We start from the raw sequence: 27,727 nt of genomic DNA, 5'->3' as shown, positions 1-27,727 counted from the left end.
GTAATCATTACAGAGTGAGATTAAAATAAACCTAGTGCTAAAAGGCAACCAAACATGGGATAGGACCAAAATTTAACTTACTCTCCCACAAAACTCCCGGGAACAAAAAAACCCCGGCAACCAAACAGAGCATAAGGCACAAATAATTTTTCAAGGCTTGGGGGTAGCAGCTAGGACTGGGACGGTGATCTTTCACCCAAGTAGGAGGTGGTGGGTCCCGCTGAGTCCATATTTGATATTGGCAGCCCTCTTTATCTTACCGTTCGCAAAAAGTTACTGGGCTCCTAATAGGACGACGTTGTGAAAATAAAAGGAATGTTATAAAGAAGAGAAGCCCAAATTGGAGAGGGTATTATAACGGTCGTTTTTTAGGTTGAGTACTGAGTAGGAGGGATGAAGGCAAGATGTCGTTGAGATTGAAGAGAGAAGAATGCAAGCATACATACCACGACTCTTCCTTCTCCAAATGGGAGGTCTCTCTCTCTCTCTCTCTCTGTAATTTTTTTTCAGTTATTAGGGCAAAATGCAAATCCCCCCCATTCTCTTTTGCTTTCGATTTCTCTTTTACAATAGTTAAATTTTCTCCTTCTTTTTCCCCTCACTACTTAATGACTATATATCTTTGACAAAAATCTAATCTTTTAAAAAATTTGTTGTTGTTAACTAGTTGAATGGAATGTAAACTTCATATTTTCTATGTTCCATTAATAAACTGGTAAGGGTCGTTCCAAACCCTTCAAAAAATTGTTCTTATTGTTTAATAATGGATGGGTTCTTTCCTTATTGTTTGTTCCTTTTAAAATTTTGCTAATTTTATCAGTAGTTTTAGGTATTTTAATTGGGGATTTTTCCTCTCACCACTTGGTTTATCTATGTTGGGTTTTAATTGCTTCCAAGATTTGTTTTCTGCATTAGGAACTCGGATTATTCTAAAGAAGATTAGAAAAGCACTAGGGTTTCTCCTCTATTGTTACGGTCAGTAAGGCCCTGTTTGGATTGCAAGAATGTTTTGGAAATTTTTGGAAAGGAAAAGTATTTCTAAAATTTTCTACTTTTTTGCACCCAAAGAAATATGACTTGAACCGATCCTATTCAATTTTTACATGGAGGGACCTTCAATCTAATCTAAATCAATCATAATCTTATCATTGCCCTTTAAATGATGGAAGGAAAAAAATTTCCCAAGAATTTTTTTTCCTGTCAGAAATGTTTTTCTTCCAATCCAAACTGGGTCTAAGAGAAAGCTATTTTGATGTCTATTGTATGTATGTGTTACAAAGAGAAATCGATTTAGGAAAATCGCACTACACGAGAGATTGGTTTCGTGGAACTGTATCTTAAAAATCTTAACGGATAAAAATTAAATTAACATAAGAGTGAAAGTTCAGCAGATTTACAACTATCTTTGTGTTTACAACACTTTATTTTCAACTAATTAACTCTTTCTTGCTTGTCAACTCTCTTTGTAGTCATTTCCTCCTTTATGATTGTGGAGTTGTAGCCTTCATTATTACTGAAGGCTACGACCGGTGGGAAAACACAAAGGAACGGAATGCGTGAAGTTGAAGTACCATTGTCTGTTTGATCCTTGTCATTTGTTCATTCTCAAAGTCGCCACCTAGAATTGAACATTGGGATCTAGGGCCTAAATATTACCTAACCAGGCATATGTATCCATAAGGGTCCGTTTTTGTTTACGTGATTTGGACAGTGTTAGGCACCAAATCCGCCAAAAAGTCTCATCCTCGAATGACACAAGATTGGAACTCAGACCTTGCTACTATGATCATGATCCAATAGGAGATTTTCTCTGCATTCCTCGGTCATCAAGCTCCATTAAAAGGGAAAGAGGCGCTACGCTTCCCAAGTCACATCTTCGCTAAAGTCTTTCGTTAACTCTCGTTGTCAAGCTCCTCCCTCACTCTCGAGTAAACACGGTCTCTACTCATATACATGACAGTATATTTAGATGTTTTTAAGTGTGATCAATTCAAACATGATTTCACCATGGGGCAACCAATTCTAGTTTATTACATGTAAGTACATGAAAGAATAAGGGCAGATTAAACGGAACTAAGCTCAGAGTGAGTTTTAAGGAGGCCATCCCTCTCAGGTTGACTGATTGGTATGGGTAGGACCGATCGGTTGGGGTACCAACTGATAGACCTGGCAAACGGGTGGGCCGGGCCCGGTCAACCCGCGAGTGATGCGGGTGCGGGTCACACGGGTCGGGTCACGAAATGACCCGCATTTTTGCGGGTCAGAATTTACGTGACCCGCGCGGCCCGCGGGTGGGCCGGGTCAACCCGCGGGTCACCCGCAAATTCAAACAGTGGTTAAATTCAAACGATTTTTTTAATTTAGGAAAATGTTAAAACTTAAAAGTAGGGTATGGCCGGCACCGTGGGATGATCCAAACCGTCCATTAGATGGCCCACAGCCTAAATAGGTTGTGCCCCAAAAATCATTTCAATAGGTTGATCCCAACCCTCCGATCTATAGAGGGTTAGGATCAAGTGATCAACCCTCTAACATTCAAATCGGAGGGTTGGGATCAACCTATGGTGCTAGCCATAAGCTATTCAGGCATCAAACCCTTAAAAAATAGATTAGCATGGCAAAATCACCATCCTTTGCATTAGAAAAAAAAGCCATCTAACTAGATTAGCATAACAAAATCACCACCCTTAAAAAAGCCAAGTTACTTGCGGGTGCCCGCGGGTTGACCCGACCCGACCCATGTTTTTGCGGGTTGGGTCACCCGCGGGTTAGTTTTGACGGGTCACTAAAAGTCAGACCCGTGCCCGCAAATTTGCGGGTGGGTCGGGTCGACCCGCGGGCACGGGTCGCTTTTGCCAGGTCTACCAATTGATTGGCTGGGCCGAAGTACACGAGATGATTACATCCCGTTGTCTTGATTATTTATTATTGAGTTGGGTATCTTGAATTCACCCCAGTTGGGTCTGAAATATTGTGTGCAACCCGGAAGCGGCTTGTTTATTTGGCCGCTCGGCCCAGCCTGGCCTGCTATTTAAGTGAGTTTGGCCCGTTTTGGGTATGCTTGTTTTGACCCGCTTTGTATAAGGGGTTTTAGGGTTTATTTTCTGTTCTAGGTTTTAGAACAGGGGTGAGAGCTCAGAAGGGGTGAGAAAGGTGTAGAAGGGTTTCGGGGTGTGTTGGTGAGAGATATCTCTTTTCTCTTATAATATCTAATTCTCTAGTACATATAGTGGTTTTTTCTTGTCGCCTCTGCTGTGAATGCAGGTTTTACGCCGAACCACGCAAATCTTTGTGTCTTCCTATGTTTGCTTGTTTCGTTTGCTTTGCCATTGAAATTGTAGCTTGCTTTTGAGATGTTTGTTCACTACATTTATGGCCTTAATTAAATCTAAATGAAATGAACGATGTACACCAAGAAAAGCTAATTAAGTGCCTATTCTAAACATGCTATGTGAATATGATTTTCTACCTTAATTATGCATGCTTAATCTAATCTAAATCTATTCTAAGCATATTAGATCTGTATTAATTTTAACTTCAGCGTAAAAAAAAATTCAGAGGGAAGAAATTATACCTGAGAAGCATGGGGGGGGGGGGACCTTAGGTCTCCTTTCGCTCTCCTTGGGGCTGGCCTCCGTAAGAAGATAAAGAAAGGAGGGGAAGGGGAAGAGAGCAAGAGGACTTGCTGCCTTTGTCACAAATATCTCCGAGATTTTCAAAATATAGATATTTTATCACGACATTTTGATAAAACGATAAAATCCCGAAATAGTACCGAGACTTTAAAAAATATAGCTATATTTTCATTTAACGCGATAATATCATGATATTTTTATGATATTTTTTCTTAGTTTATATATTTTTAAATAATTTTATTTTTATCATTTTCCCAATACAAACTCGAAAAAATAAAATAAAAAATTAATATATCCTGAGACTTTCCCTTCGGAGAAATTCTCGAGAACAATATTTGTGACTTAGCTCGTTGCGAGTCGTCATAGAATCTTATGTTCGTTCGAGCCCTAGACTCTCGCTAACTAGCTCTTTACGCTGAAAAGCTACCCGAGCATGATAACACTTTTGGACTCCTAGAGAGTTCTCTAAACTCTTTTCGGGGCTTTCTTGGAAGGGTTCTGGTTCTTGGAGCTGGAAATGGGAGGCTCTATTTATAGATTTATGTTGGGGGTCTGAGTTTGATTTTCCAACGTGGAACTAAGTGTATGGTTTTGATCCCAGGTCTAGTTTAGTTCAATGTTAGCAGGATGACCCTCCCACCCTCCGACCCGCAATCCAGGGTTGCCGACCCGAAATGTGGGTCGTTTGCGACCCGGATGGCAAAAAATGGCGATCCGGGCGACCCGCTGGAAAGGGAGAGAGATGCATAGAGAGAGGAAACACTTTGTTGGACTAGGAATAGAGAGCTCAGCAATAGTTTATTAGTTTGTTCATGTTTCTATGTTTCTATTTCAAAAATAGGTAATTATTTTCTGATATGTTGGTACTTAATTTAGTGATATTTGGAGATCTTGAAATTTTATATATTATGGATTGTAACTGGTTTTCTGATATGTTGGTACTTAATTTAGTGATATTTGGAGATCTTGAAATTTTATATATTATGGATTGTAACTGGAATTTTCATTTTGAATATATATGAATGGCATACACACGGCTTTTGGTTTTGTTTATTCATTGCACGTAGTATGGACTATAGAATGATATTTTTGTAAAAATATATGAAATTATATATAGAGAGCCATAAACACCTCGTACCCCGTACCCGTTCCCGTACCGTGTACCAGAACGAACTGCGTTCCAGGTAACGTTGGTTTAGTTTGGGCTTTTTGGAGTGCTAGGATCATTCAAAATGAGTTTTAGACATATTTTAGGTAAAAGGGGTGTGTGAAGGGCGGATTGAACGACCTATAAGGGGATAGAGTTCGAAATTTAATTTTTATCCTAACCATCTCCACCTGGCCAACTAATCAGTAGGGGTCCTGATCAATCAGTCTCGACCTAACTGGTTGGTTGTGAGGCCTACTGATCTGTCGGATAGAGGCTTGACCTTCATTTTTCTGGGTTATTTTTGGCATTTTCCAATATATTTTGGTCTTTTTAAATTGTTTCTAGGGCTCCCAAGGATTTCTAAGGTTTCTTAATGTTTCCTAAGGCTTCTTAGGGTTTCTTTGATTTCTAGGGGTTTCTGGGAATTCATAGGTTCTCTAAGGTTTCTAGAGTCGCTAATACTTCTCAAGGTATTTAGGGTTGGTGATTTCGAAAGATAGGTCAAAATATAGGTGGCCTTCAGCTTAGTTTCAAAACTTTCCCGCGTCCTCGTAGACTTTCCTGAGTCGATTCCGTTTTACCTTGACCACGTTCTTGTCCAAGTCCGCTTTCTACTCTACAAAGTCAATCAAAACTTCTTTGACTCTTCCGAGTACTCAGCCGTGTTAACCGACTTCTCAACCACGTCTTGCCGAGTCGACTCGATGTGCTTTGGCCGCATTTTGACCCGCATCCATGTTTTGAAACACTGGCCTCGAGTCTAAATCCTTTCATAGGGTCTGATTGTTAGCAAATCATAGAGGCTCCATCATCATTGGAATCCCCATCCCAAGGCGACAAATGTCAGGTTAGACAGGGACAAAGTGAGGTGTCTACAACTATCCTCCCTCAAGTAGTGGAGGGAGTGACAATGAACACTAAGCTTGACTCATAGTGAGCAAAACACAAATCCTTAGATAAGAGGCTTAGTAAGAATATCGGCTAGTTGATTAGTGGGCGAACAAACCTTGTAACGAGTCACAGGTTTGATCCCAACTTATCGACACAAAAAAAGAAAAAGAAAATAAACTTGTAACAAGAGATCCCATTTGCACTCGTTTACAAAATCATCGTCCAGTTCAATGTGATTCGACTGAGCATGAAAACATGATTAATTGACATGTTCAGAGCACTCGTACTATAAAAATTAAAGCGGTAAGATTCGAGAGCATCACATCTAATGCTTGGAGAATGAATGATATCCAAGTCAGTTCAGCTGCAGCGCGAGCCATTGAGTGGTATTTGCTTCCATACTTGATCGAGCAATGTTCGACTGCTTCTTTGAGGCCTAAGAGATAAAGTTTGAACCCTATTGGTAGAACGTCTGGTAAAATGACAAGTTGGAGATGAGAGACAAGTTGGTAAAATGATCTCTATCCAATCTGCATTAGAAAACAAGTAGAGATCCAAGTAGTATCACACAGCAGATGCATTCCATAGGAGATCATTCCATGAACATACCTTAATATATGGTTGAAAAGTTGGAGATGAGAGATAACTGGAGCATGCATGTATTGATAGACAAGATTGACTGAATAAAAAAAATGTCTTGACGAGTGAGTGACTAGTGCTGGAGTGCACCTACAGACTACGAGAAAGACATCAATTTCAAAAAAAGAAAGAACGAAAAAAGACTACAATAAAGACTAACATCATGAAAAGTTGTTATAAGAAGAAGAATATGAATGTTTAACAGCTACAAGAGTGGATATAGTTTTACAATCAGACTAGAAGCACATGAAAGAATGCCCTTAGCATACTCTGAATGAGAAAGAAGAATACCAGAAGAGATGTATTTGACTTCAATCTCTAAGAAAAAAAATGAAGAGACCAAGATCTTGCATAGCAAACTCATTAGCAACACATGAAATAAGGGCATGAAGTAGTGTTTCAAAACTCAAACTCAATGAAAGCTTAGCCACTGTAAAAGGGGAGTCGACTGGGGCGAATCAATGATTTGATGCGATCACTTTTTCATTAACTTGGGTGAGTCAAAGGTGTTTTGATTGACTTGGTAGGTCAAAACTCAAACTCAAATGAGTACAAGCTAAAAGGGGGGATTCTACTTGGACAAGTAGACGATTGACACAGTGTTTTTAAAAGTAGCATGAAAAAGGAAGAATTACTGCTAGTTAGGATTATATCAGCACACAGGAACAAAAAAATTGTACCTTGATGACTTTGAAGAACAAAGAATGAAAGATCATGCATGCTGCATATGAATCCATAACATATAAGAAAGGTACTAAAACTGATCATACAAGGCATGGGGAGCTTGTCTGAGTCCATACAAGTTACCGAGAGAGGCAACCCATGTAATGATACCAAGTGGGATCAACCAAGCCCTGAGACTGCCCCATCTAGGAAGGGTTACTTGTGGTGCCCATGTAGGAATGTGTTTTTAAGTAGTTTTAACATCGAATTGGCATATCTCCCATTGTTGTGATAATGCAATGGTAAGAACGATGCAGATTGTCTATGTTTTATGATGGGGCTGAATGTCTCCTCAAAGTTAATACCTTCAACCTTACTGTATTCTTTTGCTGCCAAATGAGGGCGAGTAGGATCAGCCAAGCCTAGAGTCTACTTCATTTAGGTGGGGTTCCTTGAGGTGCCCACCATGGTGTGTTAAACATCGAGTTGGCATATCTCCCATTGTTGTGATAGCGCAACGGTAAGAACTATGCCGATTGGCAGTGTTTAATGACAGGGCTGAATGTCTCCTCAAAGGCAATAACTTCCGCTTGGCTGTTTTCTTTTGCTACCAAATGAGCCTTAAGCCTTTCAGGAGAACCATCGACTTTTAGCTTCATGAAAAAGACCCATTTGCACTTCTTTTTTTCTACAATGGAAAAGACCACATTTGCACCCGAAAACATTCCTTGATGAGGTTCAAGATACAAGAGTCCAAGTAGAGTTAGTTTGGAGAGAAGTGATCTCTTCATTAATTGCTTCAAGCCAACCGGGATGCTGGAGGGCAATTTTCACAAAATGAGGTTCCTTTGGAACTGATGTAGTAGCAATGTTTGCAGAAACCAGATGTTACTTTACCTCTTATTTTCATTGAATTTATATTAAGATGAAATTGGTGATCAGGTGTTGTAGATGATGAAGATGGTTGTCCTTGTACAACGTATCATAGATTCATACTAGGCACTGATTCTTGTGGTCGACCAGATTGATAAGAGGACATAAATCAATATTGAACGTACCACTGGCTGTATGAGCCAATGGTTGAAGTTGACGAAGGCATATGGTAGGTCTACATAGGATATATGCTAGTCAATCAATGGTCTACATCTGATTTGGATGTGGAGTACCAGTCAATGTGATGTAGCATCGGGAGAGAAAAATAGAAGAAATGGGAGAAAAAGAGAAGGAGAGAAGAGAAGGAGAAGAATAGAGTCAATAGACAAAGAAGAAGATGAAATTAGGGGAGAAGAGAAGAGGGAAGAAGAAGAGAGCTCCAAATAGAAGAAGAGAAAGATTAGATGAGAAAGAGGAAGAAGAAGAAAACCTGTAGAGGGGAGTAGCCAATCAGTTTTTATTAATCATGCAAAACTTAAAATCTCTACTACAGAAGGCCTATTTATAGGGAACTGAAATAAAATTCCATGTAAAGTAAACAAAAGCTCTAAATCTAAATAACATGGAAAATAAAATCCTAGAAACTAAATAACATGCAAATAAGAATCCTAGAAACTAAATATCATGGAAATAAATCCTAATGGGCAAATATGCCACTTATTGGCCTAATATCTGCATCATTCTCCCCTTCTTGAAAAGAATTCGACCTCAAGTTCTAGTCCTCCTGGATCAAATATGTACACGGCCCAATTAAGTAGTAGGAGTCGTAATCCGTCAGAAGAACACGTGATGCCTAATACTTGCGACAATCGTGAGAGTTGCCTGATATGACGGCAGAGCAATAGGGAAGAAATCGCCCATGTAGAATCATAAGAACACAAACTACGCCGGATAAGTAAACTGCATGGGAAGATAGCAACATAGTCTTCCTGGATCTGTGAGATCGGCATGATAGCTATGGGCAGTACCAATCTATGACAAGCCTCAATGAGGTCATCACCCGTTAGTATATCATTTGACTCAATGAAATCAACATCAAAGTCATCTGCTAGAACAATATCTGGCTCAGTGATGTCAGACTGACAACCCTTCTGATGATCATCAATGAAATCCACATCAAAGTCACTGAAATCCTCTGTTTCAACCTCTACAATCATCTTGAGCGGAACATCTACTGTAGAACTGTGCTCATGTACTGATATGGAATCAGCATCCTCAATGAACTGCTCGTGCTCTGCATGCGCTGGCAATGCTTCATCAGTTACTAGGCTCTCTAGCTCTATTTCTTCCATCTCGGATTCTGTATCTTACATAAGCATGGGCTCAACTTCGATAATGATCTCATCAACACTAGCATCAGGCTCCTCAATAGTGTTCGCAACTTCCTTCTCATGCATGTGGCGCTCCAAATATTTGTTTTCTGCTTCAATTTTGGCGTCTCGTGTACAAAGGGCTGCGGCTTCACGTTCACAACGAGCTGCGATTATTCGTTCACACCTCAATCTTAGTTCATACCAATGTGCCGAATATGCATAAATAAGCGTTAACTCAAAACAGATCTCCTCCCAATGACAGAATGGAGGTCCGCCTTCAATACGACGCGCTTTCACCATGCTCATCAAGAACCATCGGGCTTGTCCCCTCGTAGTTTCTCTGGCTCGGTAGATGGTCGCTCTGTGATCATAGCTATAGTTACTCATGATATGTGTCTAGAGCACAGATCCACCGTAAACATGCATCCTCATAATAACTCATGATATAGTATTTACTCATGCTATGTGTCTAGAGCATAGATCCACTATAAACATGCATCCTCATAATAACTACAAGGAGTCTGGCGTTGCAAAAATTGATCGTCGTACCCATCATGTAACGACTACTATTATCCTCGCTAAAATTTTCTTTTTTTTTATAGTGACAGCCTTTTTGAAACACTAAAACATATTAATATTGGGGAAATGATAAATGCGCCCCATTTTCATCGCTTGGGACAGCCAACTGTACGTGGAAATCGAATCCGTTGAATCCTTCTGGCATGAAGTACATCAGCCCCTCCTGCTGGCTGTCCCAAGTGATGAAAAGGGGCGCATTTATCATTTCCTAATATTGACACCCCCTTTATTTATTTTAAAAACTCTAAACAAACTAGGTAAAAATTCTTTTTTTAAGACTAATTAAGGGGAGATGAACATTGAGTTTGGAAAACCGAAAACCCAACTTCTTCTTGCCGTGTGCACGCCCAAAATTTGGGGAGGTTGCACATGGCTGGAGTGGGCCCCACTATTATGAACAAATAGTATTAAATAAATAGATGCATTTAGAAACTTAGAAATCACACCCTTTTTGTTAAGCTTAAACCAATTAGACCGTTTCCTTAGAAAATAGAGTTATAGAAAGAAACAAATTTGGGGAATTTGTATGTGACTCAAAGAAGGAAACTTGGTGAATGGGTTTCTATAAAACCCATTCATCGTGAGTCATCAAACTCACTGTGTATGCGTGAGTTCTCCCAATCGAGAGCCAAGCAGAAAAAAATCAGAGAGAGAGAGAGAGAGAGAGAGAGAGAGAGAGAGAGAGAGAGAGAGAGAGAGAGAGAGAGAGATTTCATTGATCTTTCCTTCTCTGGACTTTTCTTCTCCGGTCGATCTCTCCTTCAATTTCCATCACAGCTTCGCCGAGCTCGTCTCCTTCAAGTAGGTCTTCTGATCAGTCTTGGTTTTCCATTTTTCCTAGTCTCACTGTATTATCCTCTTCTTCTCTATAATTTAATCTAGAACAGCAACCAAAGAAGATCTAGATCAAAGGGTAAAGAAATCATAATACAGATCAACAATGAAGCAAGACCCAATTCAGGGATGAACAAGGCCCAATTAATAACCATGCCCAGGAAACCAATTAACAATCACACCCCATTCCCTAAAATTGAAATCCTACTTCAAAAAACTTTAGAAACAATTGGAAACCCATGTCAATACAACTTTAAAATCAACCACAAACCCTTCAAGCCATTGAACCCACACCATCAAAACCTATCCCTGTACAACTGGATGCCTAAAATCCACATCAAACCTGCAAATCATACAAGCACCCAATATACATCATGAAACCCACCATAACACCATGCCACAACCCATGGCCATTTAGAGATCAAACCCCTTTTTGCCTTCTCCATCACACCTACATGCCCAAGCTGCCATAGCCTCAAATCTGTGAACTCCATGCATTGCCCTCGATCTCATGTCCGGACCATCATCCGCACATTCAAACCCACTTTCGGAAACCTGCAAAAAAATGAAATAGAAACAGAGAATAAGGAGAAACAGAAATAAAAAGGAAAAGAAGACTTCAAGAAAATGATGTAGTCAGCCTTCTTTTTACCGTGGGCCACCCCCTATGTTGTATTTATGACTACTCTTTTACATTAGAGAGGGGTGGTTCAGGTAGGAAAGAGGGGTGGGGTAATTCACTAAATAAAAAGGTAAAAAGAAAGGGATGACATCAGCCCAACCATTTTCTTAAATATTCACACAATTTTAGCTTGTTATTTTAGATCTCATGGGGTGGCTTGGGTGGAAGTAGGGGATGAAAATATTACTTCAACATGTTGACACTACCATGTTTTAAAAAAATATTTTTTTGCACGAATGTATGCTGTTGAGAGCACAAAGCTTGTTTTGATATTTGCACTACCATGTTTCTTACTTTCTTCCATGAGAATTGAGAGCACAAAGCCTTGCCATGTCATTATGTTGACACTGCCTTGTTTTAATAATTGCACACCCCTCAACAAAAAACTACTGTTACTTGCACTACCTGGTTTTGATAAGTGCACTAACTTCCATTGTCTTTTATTTAGCGTGCAAACCTCTTTCTTTCGAGGACTGTAACATCTCTTTTGGCAGCTCTCAAAATAATAAAAGACGTAGAGAGTGAGTGCAAGTATCAAAATATGGCCTTGACGATTTCATTAAGAAACAAAGTACACAATGGATAATAGATATCGGCACCATCATGCTTCAACAAGTACGTTGTCCTAGCTTACAAGGTTTACATAGGATTGTTTTGGACAACTTATTGACCTTTTGGCCACTTGATAAATACTAAGGGATAAGGAGTAATGGTGTAGGTTTCAAAATATGGTTGTGTCAATATCATTCCTTTAAGGTACTCTTAATCCAGCAACAAATAACTTTAACAATTAAGAAGCCTTTGAACACTTTGATAAATTCCCTTCGCCTTTCCACTTTGAAAACCTACAAGCCACTTTGGTAATGTCACTTTTTTTATAATAATAACACCCCCTTTTAAACAAGTATGCTTAACAAGTGAAACTAAAGAAGAATAGATAATATTAGAATAAATAATTTTTGCTCTTTGTCATGAAATATTACAGGTTTCTTCCTGGTTAATCCTTAGAGCTATTTTTCACTCTTTCGTTGCACTCGAGGAATCAAAGGCAAGTGATGACTGGAATTTGTTATTTTAGTCATAATTATGATATTGTTTTTGAGGATTATGTTTCTTATGTTATTTCAAATCTTGCTTTTATTCCTTATTCACATGCTATACTTCACTTATGTCATTGAATTAACTGATTATCCCGTAGAACTTCTTGTGGCAGGACTTTTTATTTTAGGCCATAATCTATATACACGATGTTTTTTTAATTATTATTACGCCTCGTGCTATAGTACGGGAAGGCTATAGAGCTACGTGTGGCCACTTACCGACGGGTTTGTGAGGATTTTCATCGTGTATATACTTATGAGGAGTTAGAAGACCCATATAAATTATTGAGATGATATAATCATCTTTGTACTTCTAGATCCCTAGGTAGCTTATGCTATTTTGAGACACATCTTCTAGTGAACTCCATATTGTGTTATCGTTAACTTTTTTTTTGTCACATTCATATGTTAATGTCGTTCCTTCTATTGTTTCTTTTTATCAAGTGAAAGCTATGCGGAACTATATTTTTTCAATACAATTATCATGTTGTACTTTCATTACACTTTTTGGTTCAATGACCTTGCTGCTAACTTAGTTTCTCCTACCAGATTTCATACGTGATGATATAATAGTAGAGGAATCTGATAGCTCCTTCGTAGAAGAACAAATTTAGGCAACATTCGAGATGAAAGAGCATTCGTAGTGGTTTTGGGGCATGACGACTTAGTCATGCCCTCTAGTTAGTTATTTCTGCTTTAGTAGTTTGGATGTTTCCAGTTGTCTTTAGTAGTTGTGGATTTTTTTTACAGTTAGATCAATTCAATTCAAGGGTAATGGACAATTGGTATTTGGAATAAGAATGATTTTTCCTTTGGTTTCTTTAATCAGGCTATTGTTTTTTTTAAATAAAAATTTTATGTGATTTTTGGCTTTTCTTGTTCTCTTGTTGGGAGCGACCTTAGTATGGAACCGGGTCGTTACAGTTGTGGTATCAGAGCCGTCAGGTTTAGTCAGTGAAGAACCTGGTGTGAGCGAGTCTTGGGTATGTCCTAAGAAAGGGGTAGATGAACATAACCTAAGTAAAAGTCATGCACCTCTCTTTTACACTTGAAATACCCGTAAAGGAAAACACACACCAACATAGATCATTAGGTTGTAAGTAAATAAAGTAGACCAACCCACCTCATAAAACATTGTATGTTTAAAATAAAAGAATAATCCTTTGGACTTTTGTAACGTATCTAATTGCATGTTACTCATTTTGCAGATGCAACAGTATCGTAGGAGGGGAAATCGGGCTAATGCCCAAGATGGAGAGGGTGAGGACGCATTGCACATGCTTGCTGAAATTTTGAGAGGGCAAGTACAGACTCGGGCTGCGAATCAAGTGGCCAATCAGGCTGCTCTTCAGGACATTACAACGAGCTTTGCAGCTCGTCAGGAGCCGAGAGCTGTAGCAGATCCATCGCAGCTACACAGACAGTTCAGGGATTATCACCCACAGGAGTTTACTAGGCTAGGAGATCATACGCTTGCAGATCAGTGGATTGTGGAGGTGGAATGCATATTCGATGTTATGGAGTGCAACAATGTTCAGGAGATTCATTTGGCCAACTTTTTGCTGAAAGATCAGGCTGGCATTTTGGTGGAGGTCAGTGGAGTAGAATTACCCTGAGGCCAGAAATGAGACATGGATGCAGTTCAAGACAAGATTCAATAATCAGTTCTTCCCAAATCATGTAAGAAATGACTTGGCACCACAATTCGCATCCCTGAGGCAAGGGAGTTTGACCGTGCCTTAGTATGGAGCCAAGTTCAGGCAGTTATCGAGGTACGCGCCATCTATCATGCGAGCATCATCAATTCTGGACTCGTAGACATTGGCAGAGGCCTTTGAGAAGGCCGAGTTAGCGGAGCGTTGTGACATGGTTGTTCAGGCAGCTCGAATGCAGTCATCAGGAAACAGAAACCAGGCACCGCCTCCTAAGAGGCCGAGGACAGATGACAATTTCTCTGCAAGAGTTCCGTGTGTTACATGCATAGTTAGCAAAACTCTGTTTTTTTGAAAAAAAAAACACGTTTTATTGGTGTGCCGTTTAAAACTTTTACAACTAATAAAACTTTGCTTTTTTTAGGCAAACGTTTTAAACACGTTTTTTTGGCCAACTTTCCAATTTTACCCCCACGTTTTAGGCAAACATTTTTGCTACATTTTTTTGAACCAATACCGTATTAAACTCAAATTTTTGCCCTCCCGTTTTTTTGCTGAATCACGTTTTGCTAACTATTGTTACATGTATTGCATTCCCGGAAGTGTTGGAAGACTATGAATGTCTTCCACAATTGTGGGGACGAAAACCATAAAATTTTGGAGTGTCCCAAGCCTTTATATCGGACCATGAGAGCTCCTCTGAGGCAGTAACAAAACTTTCCACCAACGGCAAATCAAGGCAATCGGAATTTCAACAACCAGCAGCGGGAACAACAACCACAGCAGGTGTCACAACAACAGAGGCAGACGACAACAACAACCACAGCAGGTGTCACAACAACAGAGGCAGACGGTTCAGCAGAGACCCAGCACAGCAGTAACAGAATCAATGGAGAGGAAATTAGAGCAACAAAATCAATTGAGAGGAAATTCGAACCACCTGCAGAACCAAGATAAAAATGCCCCTCATGCGTCAGTCAATCGAGTGTTTGTACTCAATCAGCAGGACACCAAAGCTTCTGATGCCGTGATAGAAGGTCATCTTTTTGTTAATAATACATCTGCATACATACTTATTGATTCTAGTTCTACCTCGTTATTTATATCACCTGCTTTTGTTCGGGAGTTAGATTTGACTCCTACACCATTATTGACTCTTTTGAGAGTTGTTACACCTTTAGGAGATGTAGTAGTCACTAATTGCAAGAGATGTATCATTAAGATCTGTGACAAGGAGCTATTAAGAGACCTGATACTATTCGACATGAATGACTTCAAAGTCATACTTGGCATGGATTGGTTGGCTTCCTATCATGCTAGTGTAGATTGTCTCCATAAGTTGGTGAGATTTAATATTCCTAGAGAAGAAGAGTTCATTTTTGAAGCAGTGAAGCGTACTAGGAGGATCAAAATGATAGCAGCATTAAAGGCTCAGAAGTTATTAGGCAAAGGGTGTGAAGGTTACTTGGCATATGTGAAGGAGGATGACTGTGGAGAGCTTTTTGCAGTAGACATTCCTGTGGTGAGCTAGTTCTTGGATGTTTTTCTAGAGGACTTGACGGAGTTGCCTCTCCACAGAGAGGTCGATTTCATTATTGACCTTGAGCTAGGGACCAGGCCAATTTCTAAAGCACCTTACAGGATGGCCCGCCAAAGTTGAAAGAGTTGAAGGATCATTTATCAGAATTGCTTGAGAAAGGGGATTCATTAGGCCGTGTTCATCACCATTGGTAGCTCCTGTGTTATTTGTGAAGAAGAAGGATGGTAGTCTTCGGTTATGCACTGACTACATACAGTTGAATAAGGTTACCATCAAGAATCGTTATCCATTACTTAGGATTGACGACCTTTTTGATCAGTTGCAAGGAGCCTGTCATTTTTTGAAGATTGATGTAAGGTCTGGATATTATCAGTTGCATTTTAGAGACGAAGATATCTCTAAGACTGCATTTCAGACTCGGTATGGTCATTATGAATTTGTGGTGATGCCCTTTGGGTTGGCGAATGCTTCAGCCATATTTATGGATGTGATGAATAAAGTTTTCAAACCTTTTTTTGGATCGGTTCGTGGTAGTGTTCTTTGACAATATTCTCATTTACTTAAATCTAGAGAAGAGCATGCTGAGTATTTGAGGTTGGCATTTGAGACTTTGAGGCAAAATAAGTTGTATGCAGAGTTCTCTATATATGAATTTTGGTTAGAGCGCATGATATTTTTGGGTCACGTGATTTCAAAGGAAGGTACCTTGTGGAAGCAGCCAACAAATGCTACAGAAGTTAGGAGTTTCTTGGGCTTGGCGGGATATTATAAAAAATTTGTTGAGGGCTTTTCAATTCTAGCTGGACCATTGACTAAATTGACAAGGAAGAATGCTAGGTATGTTTGGACTGAGGAATGTGAAAGCAGTTTCCAAGAACTGAAGAAGAGATTGACATCTGCACCAGTTTTAGTGCTTCATTCCGAGGAAGGGGATTTCGTAGTATATAGTGATGCTTCATTTAGAGGTTTGGGTTGTGTTCTTGGGCAATCAGGAAAAGTCATTGCTTATGGGTCGAGACAGCTGAAGAGGCATGAAGTAAATTACCCCACTCAAATAACTTTTTGATAAAAAGAATTGAATATGCGCCAGAGGAGATGGCTGGAATTCCTTAAGGATTACGATTTTACTTTGAGTTATAATCCCGGGAAATGTGGTGGCGATGCTCTTAACAGGCAAAAGCATCCTAAAATGGCATGTTGGAAGATGGAAGAGTGGAACTTATTAAAGCAGTTTAGAGATCTGGATTTGGGGACTTGTGAGGTTGGTGGCAGTTCTTTCATTGGCAGTCTTCGAGTTCAATCAGATTTTATGGAAGGGATTAAGATGGCTCAGGCGGATGATGCAGAGTTAATGAAAGTGAAGGCAGAAGTGGATTCTAAACCAGACTTTTCTGTTGGGACAGATGGCTGTTTGTATATCAAGGATATAATTTGTGTACTGGATAAAGAGGAGCTTAGAAAAAAGCATCTTGGATGAGTTGAGTCATTGAATCCACATCATCAAAACCTATCCCTGTACAATCGGATGCCTAAAATCCACATCAAACCTGCAACTCATACGAACACCCAATATACACCATGAAACCCACCATAACACCATGCCACAACCCATGGCCACTTAGAGATCAAACCCCCTTTTGCCTTCTCCATCACACCTACATACCCAAGCTGCCATAGCCTCAAATCTGTGAACTCCACGCATTGCCCTCGATCCCATGTCCGAACCATCATCTGCACATGCAAACCCACTTTAAATACTGCCTTTCTCCAACAGCTTAAGCTTTTGGAGATGTTGGTAAGTTAACATCATCAATTAAGCCCGCGAATCTCCAAGGAATTCCATGAGGGTTTCTCAGCCATCTAATAACGTTAAGGGTATCCCCTTCAATCACCACCTTATTTAACTCTACATTTTGGAGCAACCTCACACCTTGGTGGACAGCCCGAACTTCCGCCTCGTTTGCATCCGCCACACCAATAGGACCCCTAAAAGCCCATACCAGCACACCATTTTCATCCCTCGACAAGCCTCCAATACCCGAGGGCCCATGATTCCCCAAACTAGATCCATCAAAGTTCAGTTTATGCATCCCTTGCTAACAAATCACGCGTATGCCATACCATTAACTCTAATGAATATGCTTGTAAGACCTTATATGAAGAATCTCTGAGATAAAATTTACCTACATTTGTGTGCATAGCTCATACTCCATGATTGAAGTGAAGCTGCTCTTTACTTAATTTATTTTTCAAGCAAGTGCTTTTGAGTGGTCTATATTAGCCTCAGCAAAGAAAGAATTTGTTGTCTGAATTTATTTTGAACCTTATTTCCATGTCATGAGAAGCTGACTGTTCCCACCCCATGGTTAAATTCTCTTCCTTCCTCTCTCTCTCTCTCTCTCTCTCTCTCTCTTCAAACTTCATATGGTATCAACTGTTCTTGCTCCACAAATAAATTCACAATATTTAATTCCTCTCTCTCTCTCTCTCACTCAACTCTATATAGTAATTACTCTGGTTTCTTTATTTAAGCTTTGAGTCTCTCTCCTTTACTTCAAAAAAGCCGAGTACACACATTTTAGGGGAGGGAACCCACCTAGAAGGTAAAAATGAACATAAAATCGAGAATAAAGGGGTACCATTAAAAAAATCAGGAATAAAGGGGTACCATTAAAAAAAATCAGGAATAAAGGGGTATTCGGAAACACTTCCATCTCCCTCACTTTGTTGCTTCTAAATTTGGAATCTGAAAATTTATACAATAGCCTTCCTTTATAGCATTATATTTAATTTTCTATTTTATAGATTCATTTTAAATAGTTCTGTTTATTTTGGTGTGTCATCTATTCAGATTCTAGTTGGGCCTTCTGATTGGGAAAACCACTCCTTGGGCAAGGATGGAACAGAGAGGTATCGGGTCCATAGGCTTCCAGAAATCTGCTCGCATCCAGGTCTCTATGAGCTTGGCATAGCTACAGTCCACACTGATTTGGGTCGTAAGGTCAGCAAGATTAATTCTAGCCGCATCATCGCTGTCTACCTTGGACAAGCCGACAATGTTAGGGTAAGACTCCAGAAACATGGGCGGGGAAGTTCTCATTTGGGCTGTGGCATCTCAACTGGGGAGCATGGATTATTTGGAAATATATTTTCGAGGGGCTATCCAATTGTGTACAGATGGGCTCCGGTAAAGTCTCACTTCTTTTATCTTATTTTATACCTTTATTTGGATGGGTACCTGATGCTTGGTGAAACCGATGCCTTTTTTTGTAGAAATTGATTTATAACATTATACGTTGAACTTTCTGAATGTTTGATAACCATGGTTTTAAATTTCGAGTGAAATACCGAAAATTCGGCCGAAATGTCGGATTTCGGCCAGGACTGAAATCTAAAATCAAAACTGAAATTCAAAAATTTTGGCCGAAATTATAAGATTTTCACCAATATTTCCTCCGGAACTGAAATTGCCACCACCGAAATTTCAATCCTTTTTTATGACTACCTCAAATTGGAATCCAAGTGGAGCTAAATTTGGCTAAACGAGACATGGAAGTAATCTTCACTTAATCTTGATTTAGGCAGTCGACTGAATTTTTCACCTGAAGTATCATGTTGCGTTGTCCTCTTCTAGATGCAGCTATGAGGATCCCAATGTGATAGAATTGGTGGTACTTAAACTGTGTACACTATATATATTTAGAAAAAAAATGTTTTTGTACAACAGTTGATGACTATAAATAATCAATAAATGTAGCATTTTCAAATTTTCTAGAAAGGATAAATCCGATGGGAAGTTTTGATAGTCCGTATTTCATTTGTGTACCATATGTTATACCAGAACAGAAGACCCTGAGTGCTGGTAAAAAACAAGCACGTCGCATGTGCAATAACGAAAAGTTATATCTGAAATAGGTCGGTAATTTGAAGAAGATGGATAGGAGGTTGAATTTCTCGAGAGGATTGAACGCATGAAGTAATGGACCGAAGGAGGCAGAGACCTGAGAGAAAAGACCAGTTTTCATGGCAGGTGCAGAAAAATAGAAGAGAGAAGAGGATTGAATGCATGACGAAGAAGAGAAATAGTGAGAAGCACAGCGACCGGAGGTGCTGCCGCTGTGGGTATCACAATTTCAGAAGATGAGTGGAATGCTGGGGATGCGGTAAAATATGGTCATCCTTGGATGCAAATTTCGAAAAAGCAACAGAGAAGACAAACGATGGGATCAAATCAAACCGACTGATTCTACTACATCACAGAACATTGTCATTGGAGATCCTGAAAGTAGGATATTGTGCCACTGATCTCTATCAAAGGAGTTCAGTGGAGGTTGTGGAGCAAAATCAGGACTGGTTGGTCGGGCGACATTCCAGCCCTAGAAGATTGGCTTCTGAAAAGGAATGGGTCAGAGAGAGGTGTTAAGGCATTCAAAATTGATGCTCTAAAAGTAACTATCATTGTGAATCCGACGACGAACGTGGTTGAATCTCAAATGACTTGGATAGCGGCGACCAATTCACCCTTCGTGGTGCTTTGTGCCTGGAGCAAAAAATTTGCTTCAAGGGAGATGTTGGATTGGTGGTACATCAGGGATCCCCCCTCAAGCATATGGTACACTGAGAATTTCATCAAGATTGGAAGGAAAATTGGTAGGGTGGTCAACCTTTACAGGAGGACTGTTACCTTTTCAAAAAAAAAAAAAATGTAAATCGGGGAGGGGGTATGCGAAGGTCAAGATCTGTATTGCAACGATTTAAAAATGCCCGGCATTAGTGGCTATTCCGGTGTGTATTGAGAAAGCAACTATGTGGGTCAAGTATGAGAAAGAGGAGTTCTGTGCATCAGGGAACGATCAGACGATCTCGTTGACAGCGGAAACGGAGGATGTATCAGGAGAAGACAGATCTTCGTTGAGTACCAGCGGCCACTCTGAAGCTCCATCGGAGAAGGTAGCGGCTCACGATTGTAACTTGGAGGATCGATAGTGGTGCAAGATAGCCCGACGGAGCATGTTAGCAACCATTTTGAATTTCAAAATCAAATCCCACGTGTCGCTCCCCATGTGGATGATGTTGGGAGGGACTTTCCCTACCTGACATGTGCACACCACGTGCAGACCACTTACCCTGATTTGCCCGCTCCTGTATCATATGACTCTTTTAATATTGGGCCTGTCGACGAGCCCGCGAAACATAACCAAAGGTCATTAAATGGGCTACGGGACCAGTTGCACCAAATGGTCGATAATATGATGGTCTTAGTTGAAAGGACCTCCACAAACATCCCAGGTCCCAGCACACCCCTTCGATTTGTTCGAGGTAGGCATGCATCCAGATCGCATCTTCCACCTCTCATCGAACTATCTCCGTTCGCAAACCCCTTCGATTTGTTCGAGGTAGGCATGCATCCTGATCACATCTTCCACCTCTCATCGAACTATCTCCGTTCACAAACGACATTGAATCTATCTTTGGAGACCCCTGCTATGTTCCAAAGGCGGTGCACTCAGCGTGTCTACTTCAGAACTTGAATCGGAGGAGGAGGATGTTTTGAGCCAGCAAGACTCCGGTAGCATGCAGGACGACCGATTTGTCTAAAGAGGGCCCAAAAAATGAAATCGTCCTCTACGGACAGTCAACATATTCTGCAATTAGAAATCCCTGTAGAAAACATATTTCAAAGAATTGGGGAGTCGATATCCGGCTTGGCTAACATGCATACGCCGAGCCATGATAAACCCTCGGGTAAAACTCAGAAATCAAGATGCTGGAACCATCTTATGGTAATGAAACATGTGAAAGAAATGAGTGGCCGAGCAGCAGGTATATCTAACACACTCCCTGATTCTCCTGCTTGTGTTTTGTTTCCCTCCAATGTGGCTTTGCGCAGGCTGCAGACACGTGTCCACCAAATGAAGAATCACTACTTTACTCCCCCTCCTCCGAGTTCCCAGATCCTATTCCTAGTCACCCACAGAGTTTTATTGATGACATTTCAGCAGCAGAAATGGTTGTGCAGAGATCCGAGAATCAGAATTGTATGGAAATAGTGGTGCAAGGGGAAACTGTTGTGGATCCTATCACTAGCAGCGGGGCGGATGACGACACCTTGGAGACTTTTATCAAACGTGTTATGGAAAATGGAAACAAGCATAGAACTGGGCTTATCATACTCGGGGGTAGTCAGTAAACTGGAAAGCTTGTTCCGAGAGGCTGAATAGAGAGAACTGACCTTGCGTGGCGAATCGGATGTGGCAGCAAGGGAGGTGTCTAGGAAGGTAATGAGGGAATTAGCAAGGCTGAAGTCTGAAGTGAATTATGATGGTTCTGCCAAGACTGCAGTCAAGAGCAAAGTCATCAATGGATGTGGAAAAAATTCCTCCAAGGGAATAGGAAGAGGTCAAAACTGTTCGTAATGAAGATCTTATCATTGTTAGGTTTGTGCTAGTGAGAAAGCACAAACCTAACATTCTCTGTATTCAAGAATTGACATGGTCCTAAGTCAGTAGAGCTGCCATTAAGGGGTTGGGGATCCCAAGCAATTGGGACTTTCTGGGATGCGGTGGGTGTGTCAGGGGGTATCATTGTTGCATGGGATGCGGCGAAGCTTGAGATGCTCGACCCTCACTGTGGGAGTTTCTCTCTATCAGTGGTTCTCAAAGATATCAGTAAGAATTTGTGTTGTACGTTTTCTTGCATCTACGGACCGGTCCTTAGAGAGGATAGAAACTTGTTGTGGGAGGAGTTCGTGGGCATTAGTGGTTCTCAAAGAAAATCAACCCGAGTTGCACCCCTAGGAAGACCATTTCCCAGTCGGGTTGAGCTTTTCCTAAAAAATGAATAGGACTCAACCCGAACCCGACCCAATTTTAAGGTAAAATCTCAACCCGAATTCCTAAAAATCAACCCAAGTTGCACCCCTAGGTCTTACCCATGGTGTCTGTGCGGGGATTTTAATGAAATCAGATTGGTGGAGGAAAGAAGAAGGGGATGTACCAGATCAAGTCGCAATATGAGAGTTTTTTCAAACTTCATCGCTACACATGAATTAATAGATATCCTGTTGATGGGGCCCAATTTACATGGTCCAAAAACGAAAGCAAAAGCAGGCTCGACAGATTTCTCATTTGCCGTTTATGGCTCGATTATTTTCCGGAAACTTGCCAACGCGCACTTCAACATTATGTTTCGGGCCATTTCTTGATTCTATTGGACTCAAGATTGGAATCTTGGGGGCCTGCGCCATGTAGATTCGAATTGGCTTTGTTGGAAGTCCCTAAGATGGTGGAAAAGCTAGGCTTATGGTGGAACGAGCACTCCGGTTGTGGGTAAGGCGTATGTGGTTATTGGTTCCAAGCTAAGATTTGTTGATAAAAAACTCAAGGAGTGGAGCAAGGAAAACAATAGGGAGAAGAACGAGAGAAAAACATGGTTATCCTCACGCATAAGCGAGCTTGTTAATAAAGATGAGGCGGGTCTGGCAAGTGTTGAGGAGATTGAGGAAGTTGGAAAGTTAAAGGAAGAACATAACCGTATTATTTTGCAAGTGGAAATCTCTTGGCGACAAAAATCTAGAGTCAAATGGCTTAAAGAATGAGATAAGAACTATCACAAAAGAAATTATGGATTTCTATAAGGAACTCTACTCATCGGAAGCCATCATGCGTGTCCGTACCTAAATAGAGTAGATTTTGGGCGGCTTGAGCAAGAGGAGAGCAAGGCTTTAGAAAGTCCCTTTACTGAGGAAGAATTCCATATGGGTTTTTTTTCACTTGATAGGGACAAATCTTCGGGGCTGGATGGTTTCTGTCTTTCTGTCTTGCGTTCTTTCAAAGATGTTGGAAGTACGTTAAAGGAGACGTGACCAATTTCTTTCATCAATTTCACGAAGGGATGGAGTTGGACCAAGGGACGGGAGCCACCTTCATTGCGCTCATTCCTAAGGGGAAAGGCGGTACTAAAGTGAAGAATTTCCGCCCCATTAGCTTGGTGGGGTGCCTATACAAAATTCTTGCTAAAGTGTTGGTTGATCGCATCAAAATGGTCCTGCATAAGATTATCTCCCCAAACCAGTGCGCTTTTGTACAAGAGAGACGGATTCTTGATTGCTCCCTCATTGCGAATGCGACGATAGACTATCATTCGAAAATGGGCTATCCGGGCTTTGTTTACAAACTGGATATGGAAAAGGCATATGACCGGGTGGAGTGGGACTGTCTTGACTATTTACTTGGAAGGATGGGGTTTGGGGCGACATGGCGATCCTGGATTATGAAGTGTCTATCCTCGGCATGGTTTTTTCAAATCATCTAGGGGTCGTAGGCAAGGAGATCCTTTTTCCTAGATAAAGGAAAAGCAAACGGGCTGGTTAAAGGGTTTGAGGTGGGGGATAAGAAGGTTGAGATTACACATCTACAGTTTGCTGATGACACACTATTGTTAAGCTCTCCAGACCTGTTGAAGATTGCAAATTTAAAAGCCATTCTGAGATGCTACGAAGTGATCTTAAGACAGATTAAATTTCCATAAATCCAAGGTGTTTGGCATCAATATGTCTGAGGAAGATGTTATGGATCTGGCTGGAATTCTGGGTTGCTCTGTCGATTCCCTTCCAACCTTGGCCTCCCTCTTGGCATGGGTTGTCCTAAGAAAGAAAGTTGGGAACCAATTATTGAGAAGGTGGAGAGAAGATTGGATACATGGAAAAGAAACATTGTATCAAGAGGCGGAAGAATCACTTTAACTAAAGCAGTATTAGCTAATATTCCAATTTACCAATTATCCATGGTTAAAATGTCCAGTGATTGGAAAAAATTCAGAGAAGATTCCTTTGGGGTGGATCGAGTGATAAAAACGGATTTCCTCTGCTCAAATGGAAAAAAGTATGCAAACCAATTAAGGTGGGCGGTCTGGGAATCCGCAGAATTACAGAGACTAATCAAGCGTTGCTAGGTAAGTGACTATGGAGATACGTGGAGGAAAGTTCTGAGCTTTGGGCAAAAGTGATCGATAGCAAACAAATTCAGGAAAAAGGGTTCCACAATGTGGAGGGAAATCATGAAGTTTAAACCCAAATTTGATAAAGGTATCAGATTCAGGGTTTACAAAGGAGATCACATTAGATTTTGGTTGGATCTTTGGTGCGATGCTTGTTCTCTGAAAGATATTTTTCCGGATTTATTCATGGTCACGGGAAACAAAGATGCTCTAGTGATGGAGTGTTTTGACTGGAGGGATAGCAAATTGGTATGAGTTCCTCTTTTCATAAGAGACTTTTTCAATAGAGAGCTGGATGCCGTGGATAGGTTGCTGGCCATGTTAGAGAAGATCTACATCAAACGCTCAGGCAGGGACAAAAGAATATGGATCTGGAACTCGAGAGGGGACTACTCAGTCAAATCTTTCTACAATCATTTGGTGCCAGGTTCTGCATCCTCTAAAGTCGCCAAGGTATGGAACATCCAAGCTCCCCCCAGGGTTCAAACATTTGCACGGGCGGCTATCCTACAAAGAATTCAAACTATGGATTTCCTTAGGAACCGTAACATATGGGTCATTGATTATTGCCCCATATGCATCGAGGAGTGGGAATCGGTTGACCATCTGCTCCTACAATGCAAGGTTGCTAGAGAGGTATGGAACATGTTATTGTCCAGGTTTGGCATTGCATGGGTCCTCCCAGCCAAGTTAGAAGACTTGTTTGATCATTGAGAAGTGGCCCCTTGCAAAGGAAAAGGGAAACTCTATGGACGGTTTCCTTTCTTGCCACGATTTGGGTTCTCTGGAAAGAAAGAAACCCTAGGGTTTTCAAAGAATTCTCACGGAGACCTCTCTTCCTTTTTAATCAGGCTTAGCATCGCATGGGTCCTCCCAGCCAAGTTAGAAGACTTGTTTGATCATTGGGAAATGGCCCCTTGGAAAGGAAAAGGGAAAACTCTATGGAAGGTTTCCTTTCTTGCCACGATTTGGGTTCTCTGGAAAGAAAGAAATGCTAGGGTTTTCTAAGAATTCTCATGAGACCTCTCTTCCTTTTTAATAAGGTGATCACACTCATTGTTTCTTGGGTGAGAATCATCCCTAGCTTTGCTTTTGTCTCGGCAGACGACCTATGGTATGGATGGAATGTGATTTGCGAAGAGGACATGCTTGCTTGTAGTGTGGATCAGGTTTGGGAACCTCCTAATCAAGGATCTCTAAAATTAAACTTTGATGGCTCTAGTATGGGAAATCCGGGTCCTTCCGGAATTGGGGGTGTATTGAGAGATGATCGGCCCCACCTTAGGTCGGTGATGCAAGCGCATCTAAGGCCAGATGTTTTAGATTGGCAATTGGATTGCGTAGATTCTTCGGGTCTACGGTCGGGAATTCTCAATTCCATGATCGGACCATTGAATATTTCCATATCGTTGAAGATTTGTTCTAAGGTCTATGAAACTTACAGACTTTTTGAACATCAGTGATTAATGTGCATAATGTATTTGAAATGATTTGCTTCCGTCTGTAACATTCTTATGAATGATTTCTATCTAAATCCTTCATTTGTTCCTAATCCTTGTTATTCTTGAATGTGACATGCAAAATAAAAAAGGAAGCTGACAAGACAGAAGCTCGGCTGCTTCAGCGTGTTCATCTAAATCGTTAATTTGTTTCTAATCCCATTGTCATTCTTGAATCTACAGATGCAAAATAAGAAAGAAGCTGAGAAGACAGAAGGTCGGCTGCTTGAAACCTTTGATTATGCATGGAACAAAGGTTGCAATGGTACCCGCCGCCCAGAGGACATCCTTCAAAAACTAGATAAAACTAGTTCTGGCATTGCCCAGTTCTCTAACTTCCTTGAACCTTTCAATCCCCGGAATTGGTCTCCCTTCAGTGTGAAGCAAGAGGGTATCAAGATTAATTCGACCATGAAAGATACCGAATCAATTTTGAATGATTCGGAGCACATTATTGGTCCCCGGGCCTTCTCATTCAGCAAATCACGTCCTCGATTAGTTTCAGGAAACTGTGATGTTAATGACAATGATGATATATGTGGAGTGGCCCTAGGTGATGGGTCTATTTGTAGAAGCAGGCCAGTTGATAGGAGAAAAAGGTGTGGTCAACATGTAGGAATGAGGGTTACTGGGACAGCCTCCCGGTTAGTTATACCTTCAGTAACAAAAGAAGAATATGTTAGTGAGGATTATACTATATGTGGAGTGGCTTTAGGCGATGGGTCTGTTTGTAGAAGTACACCCATTAAAGGAAGAAAAAGGTGTGGTGAACATAAAGGAATGAGGGTTAATGGGTCATTCTCCACTTCATTTGTACCCAAGGGAGACTTGGAAACAACAGAGAAACATCTTAAAGAGGAATATAGTATCTGTGGAGTTGCTTTAGGTGATGGGTCTCTTTGTAGAAGTAGACCCATTGAAGGAAGAAAAAGGTGTGCTGAACATAAAGGAATGAGGGTTAATGGGTTATTCTCCACTTCATTTGTAACCAAGGTAGACTTGGAAACAACAGAGAAACATCTTAAAGAGGAATATAGTATCTGTGGAGTGGCTCTAGGTGATGGGTCTGTTTGTAGGAGTAGACCCATTGAAGGAAGAAAAAGGTGTGCTGAACATAGAGGAATGAGGGTTAATGTGTCATCCTCTACGTCATTTTCACCCAAGGAAAGCTTAGTAACTAGAGGAACATCAGGTGTTTGTGGTGTAGGATTACGAGGTGGATCTGTTTGTATGGAATCCCCGGTCTGTGGAAGGAAGAGATGTGAGCGACACAAAGGAATGAGGGTATGATGATCTCTGAGTCAAGTCTGAATCAGAAGCATCTTTGTGAGAGATGCTGTGTATGTGTCTTAGTACCGTGTTCTAAATTGCTTTGGTAAATTTGTGGACTGGCATAGATATCATGTTGGAGGTCTTTGTAATAGAATTTGCAAAATATTTGGTGTAACAGTTTAAACCCCATCAGATTTAGCTAGTCCAACGTTGTTTGAATAGATCCGTCTTATGATAATGTAAGATATATTCCTTGACTTGCTTGTGGCATTCCTGTACTGTGTTATTATTTTCTTCTGTTATATTAATTTCCATGATTATACCCCTCGGAGTTCCAGTGAAGTTGCT

General features: G+C 40.7%; 1 protein-coding gene across 2 annotated transcripts; it reads left to right on the top strand.

Moving 5' to 3' along the window:
* The first annotated feature begins 310 nt into the window (after positions 1–310).
* Positions 311–27,727, top strand: LOC143845367 (protein EFFECTOR OF TRANSCRIPTION 2-like). 2 transcript variants are annotated; one of them, XM_077353678.1, is made up of 4 exons: positions 311–473; positions 12,305–12,367; positions 18,463–18,798; positions 26,291–27,727. In XM_077353678.1, exons 1-4 carry the CDS (start codon positions 405–407, stop codon positions 27,395–27,397), a joined length of 1,575 nt encoding a protein of 524 aa, XP_077209793.1. In that variant the 5' UTR covers positions 311–404; the 3' UTR covers positions 27,398–27,727. The 2 variants fall into 2 exon arrangements, with proteins under 2 accessions (XP_077209793.1, XP_077209795.1); XM_077353680.1 differs by lacking the exon at positions 12,305–12,367 and having other exon boundaries at positions 315–473.

Source organism: Tasmannia lanceolata, unplaced genomic scaffold, assembly GCF_043159265.1.
Source record: "Tasmannia lanceolata isolate RefF3 unplaced genomic scaffold, GAP_Taslan_0.1 ptg000015l, whole genome shotgun sequence".
Classification (NCBI taxonomy): Eukaryota; Viridiplantae; Streptophyta; class Magnoliopsida; order Canellales; family Winteraceae; genus Tasmannia; species Tasmannia lanceolata.
The sequence above is the reverse complement of the archived record's forward strand: the minus strand, read 5'-3'. Positions and strand labels throughout refer to the sequence as shown.

Coding starts and splice junctions, on each gene's coding strand:
- LOC143845367 (XM_077353678.1), top strand. CDS start 405: ATGTCGTTGAGATTGAAGAGAGAAGAATGCAAGCATACATACCACGAC. Junction 474..12,304: donor CTTCCTTCTCCAAATGGGAG/GTCTCTCTCTCT, acceptor GAAATATTACAG/GTTTCTTCCTGGTTAATCCT. Junction 18,799..26,290: donor TTGTGTACAGATGGGCTCCG/GTAAAGTCTCAC, acceptor TTGAATCTACAG/ATGCAAAATAAGAAAGAAGC.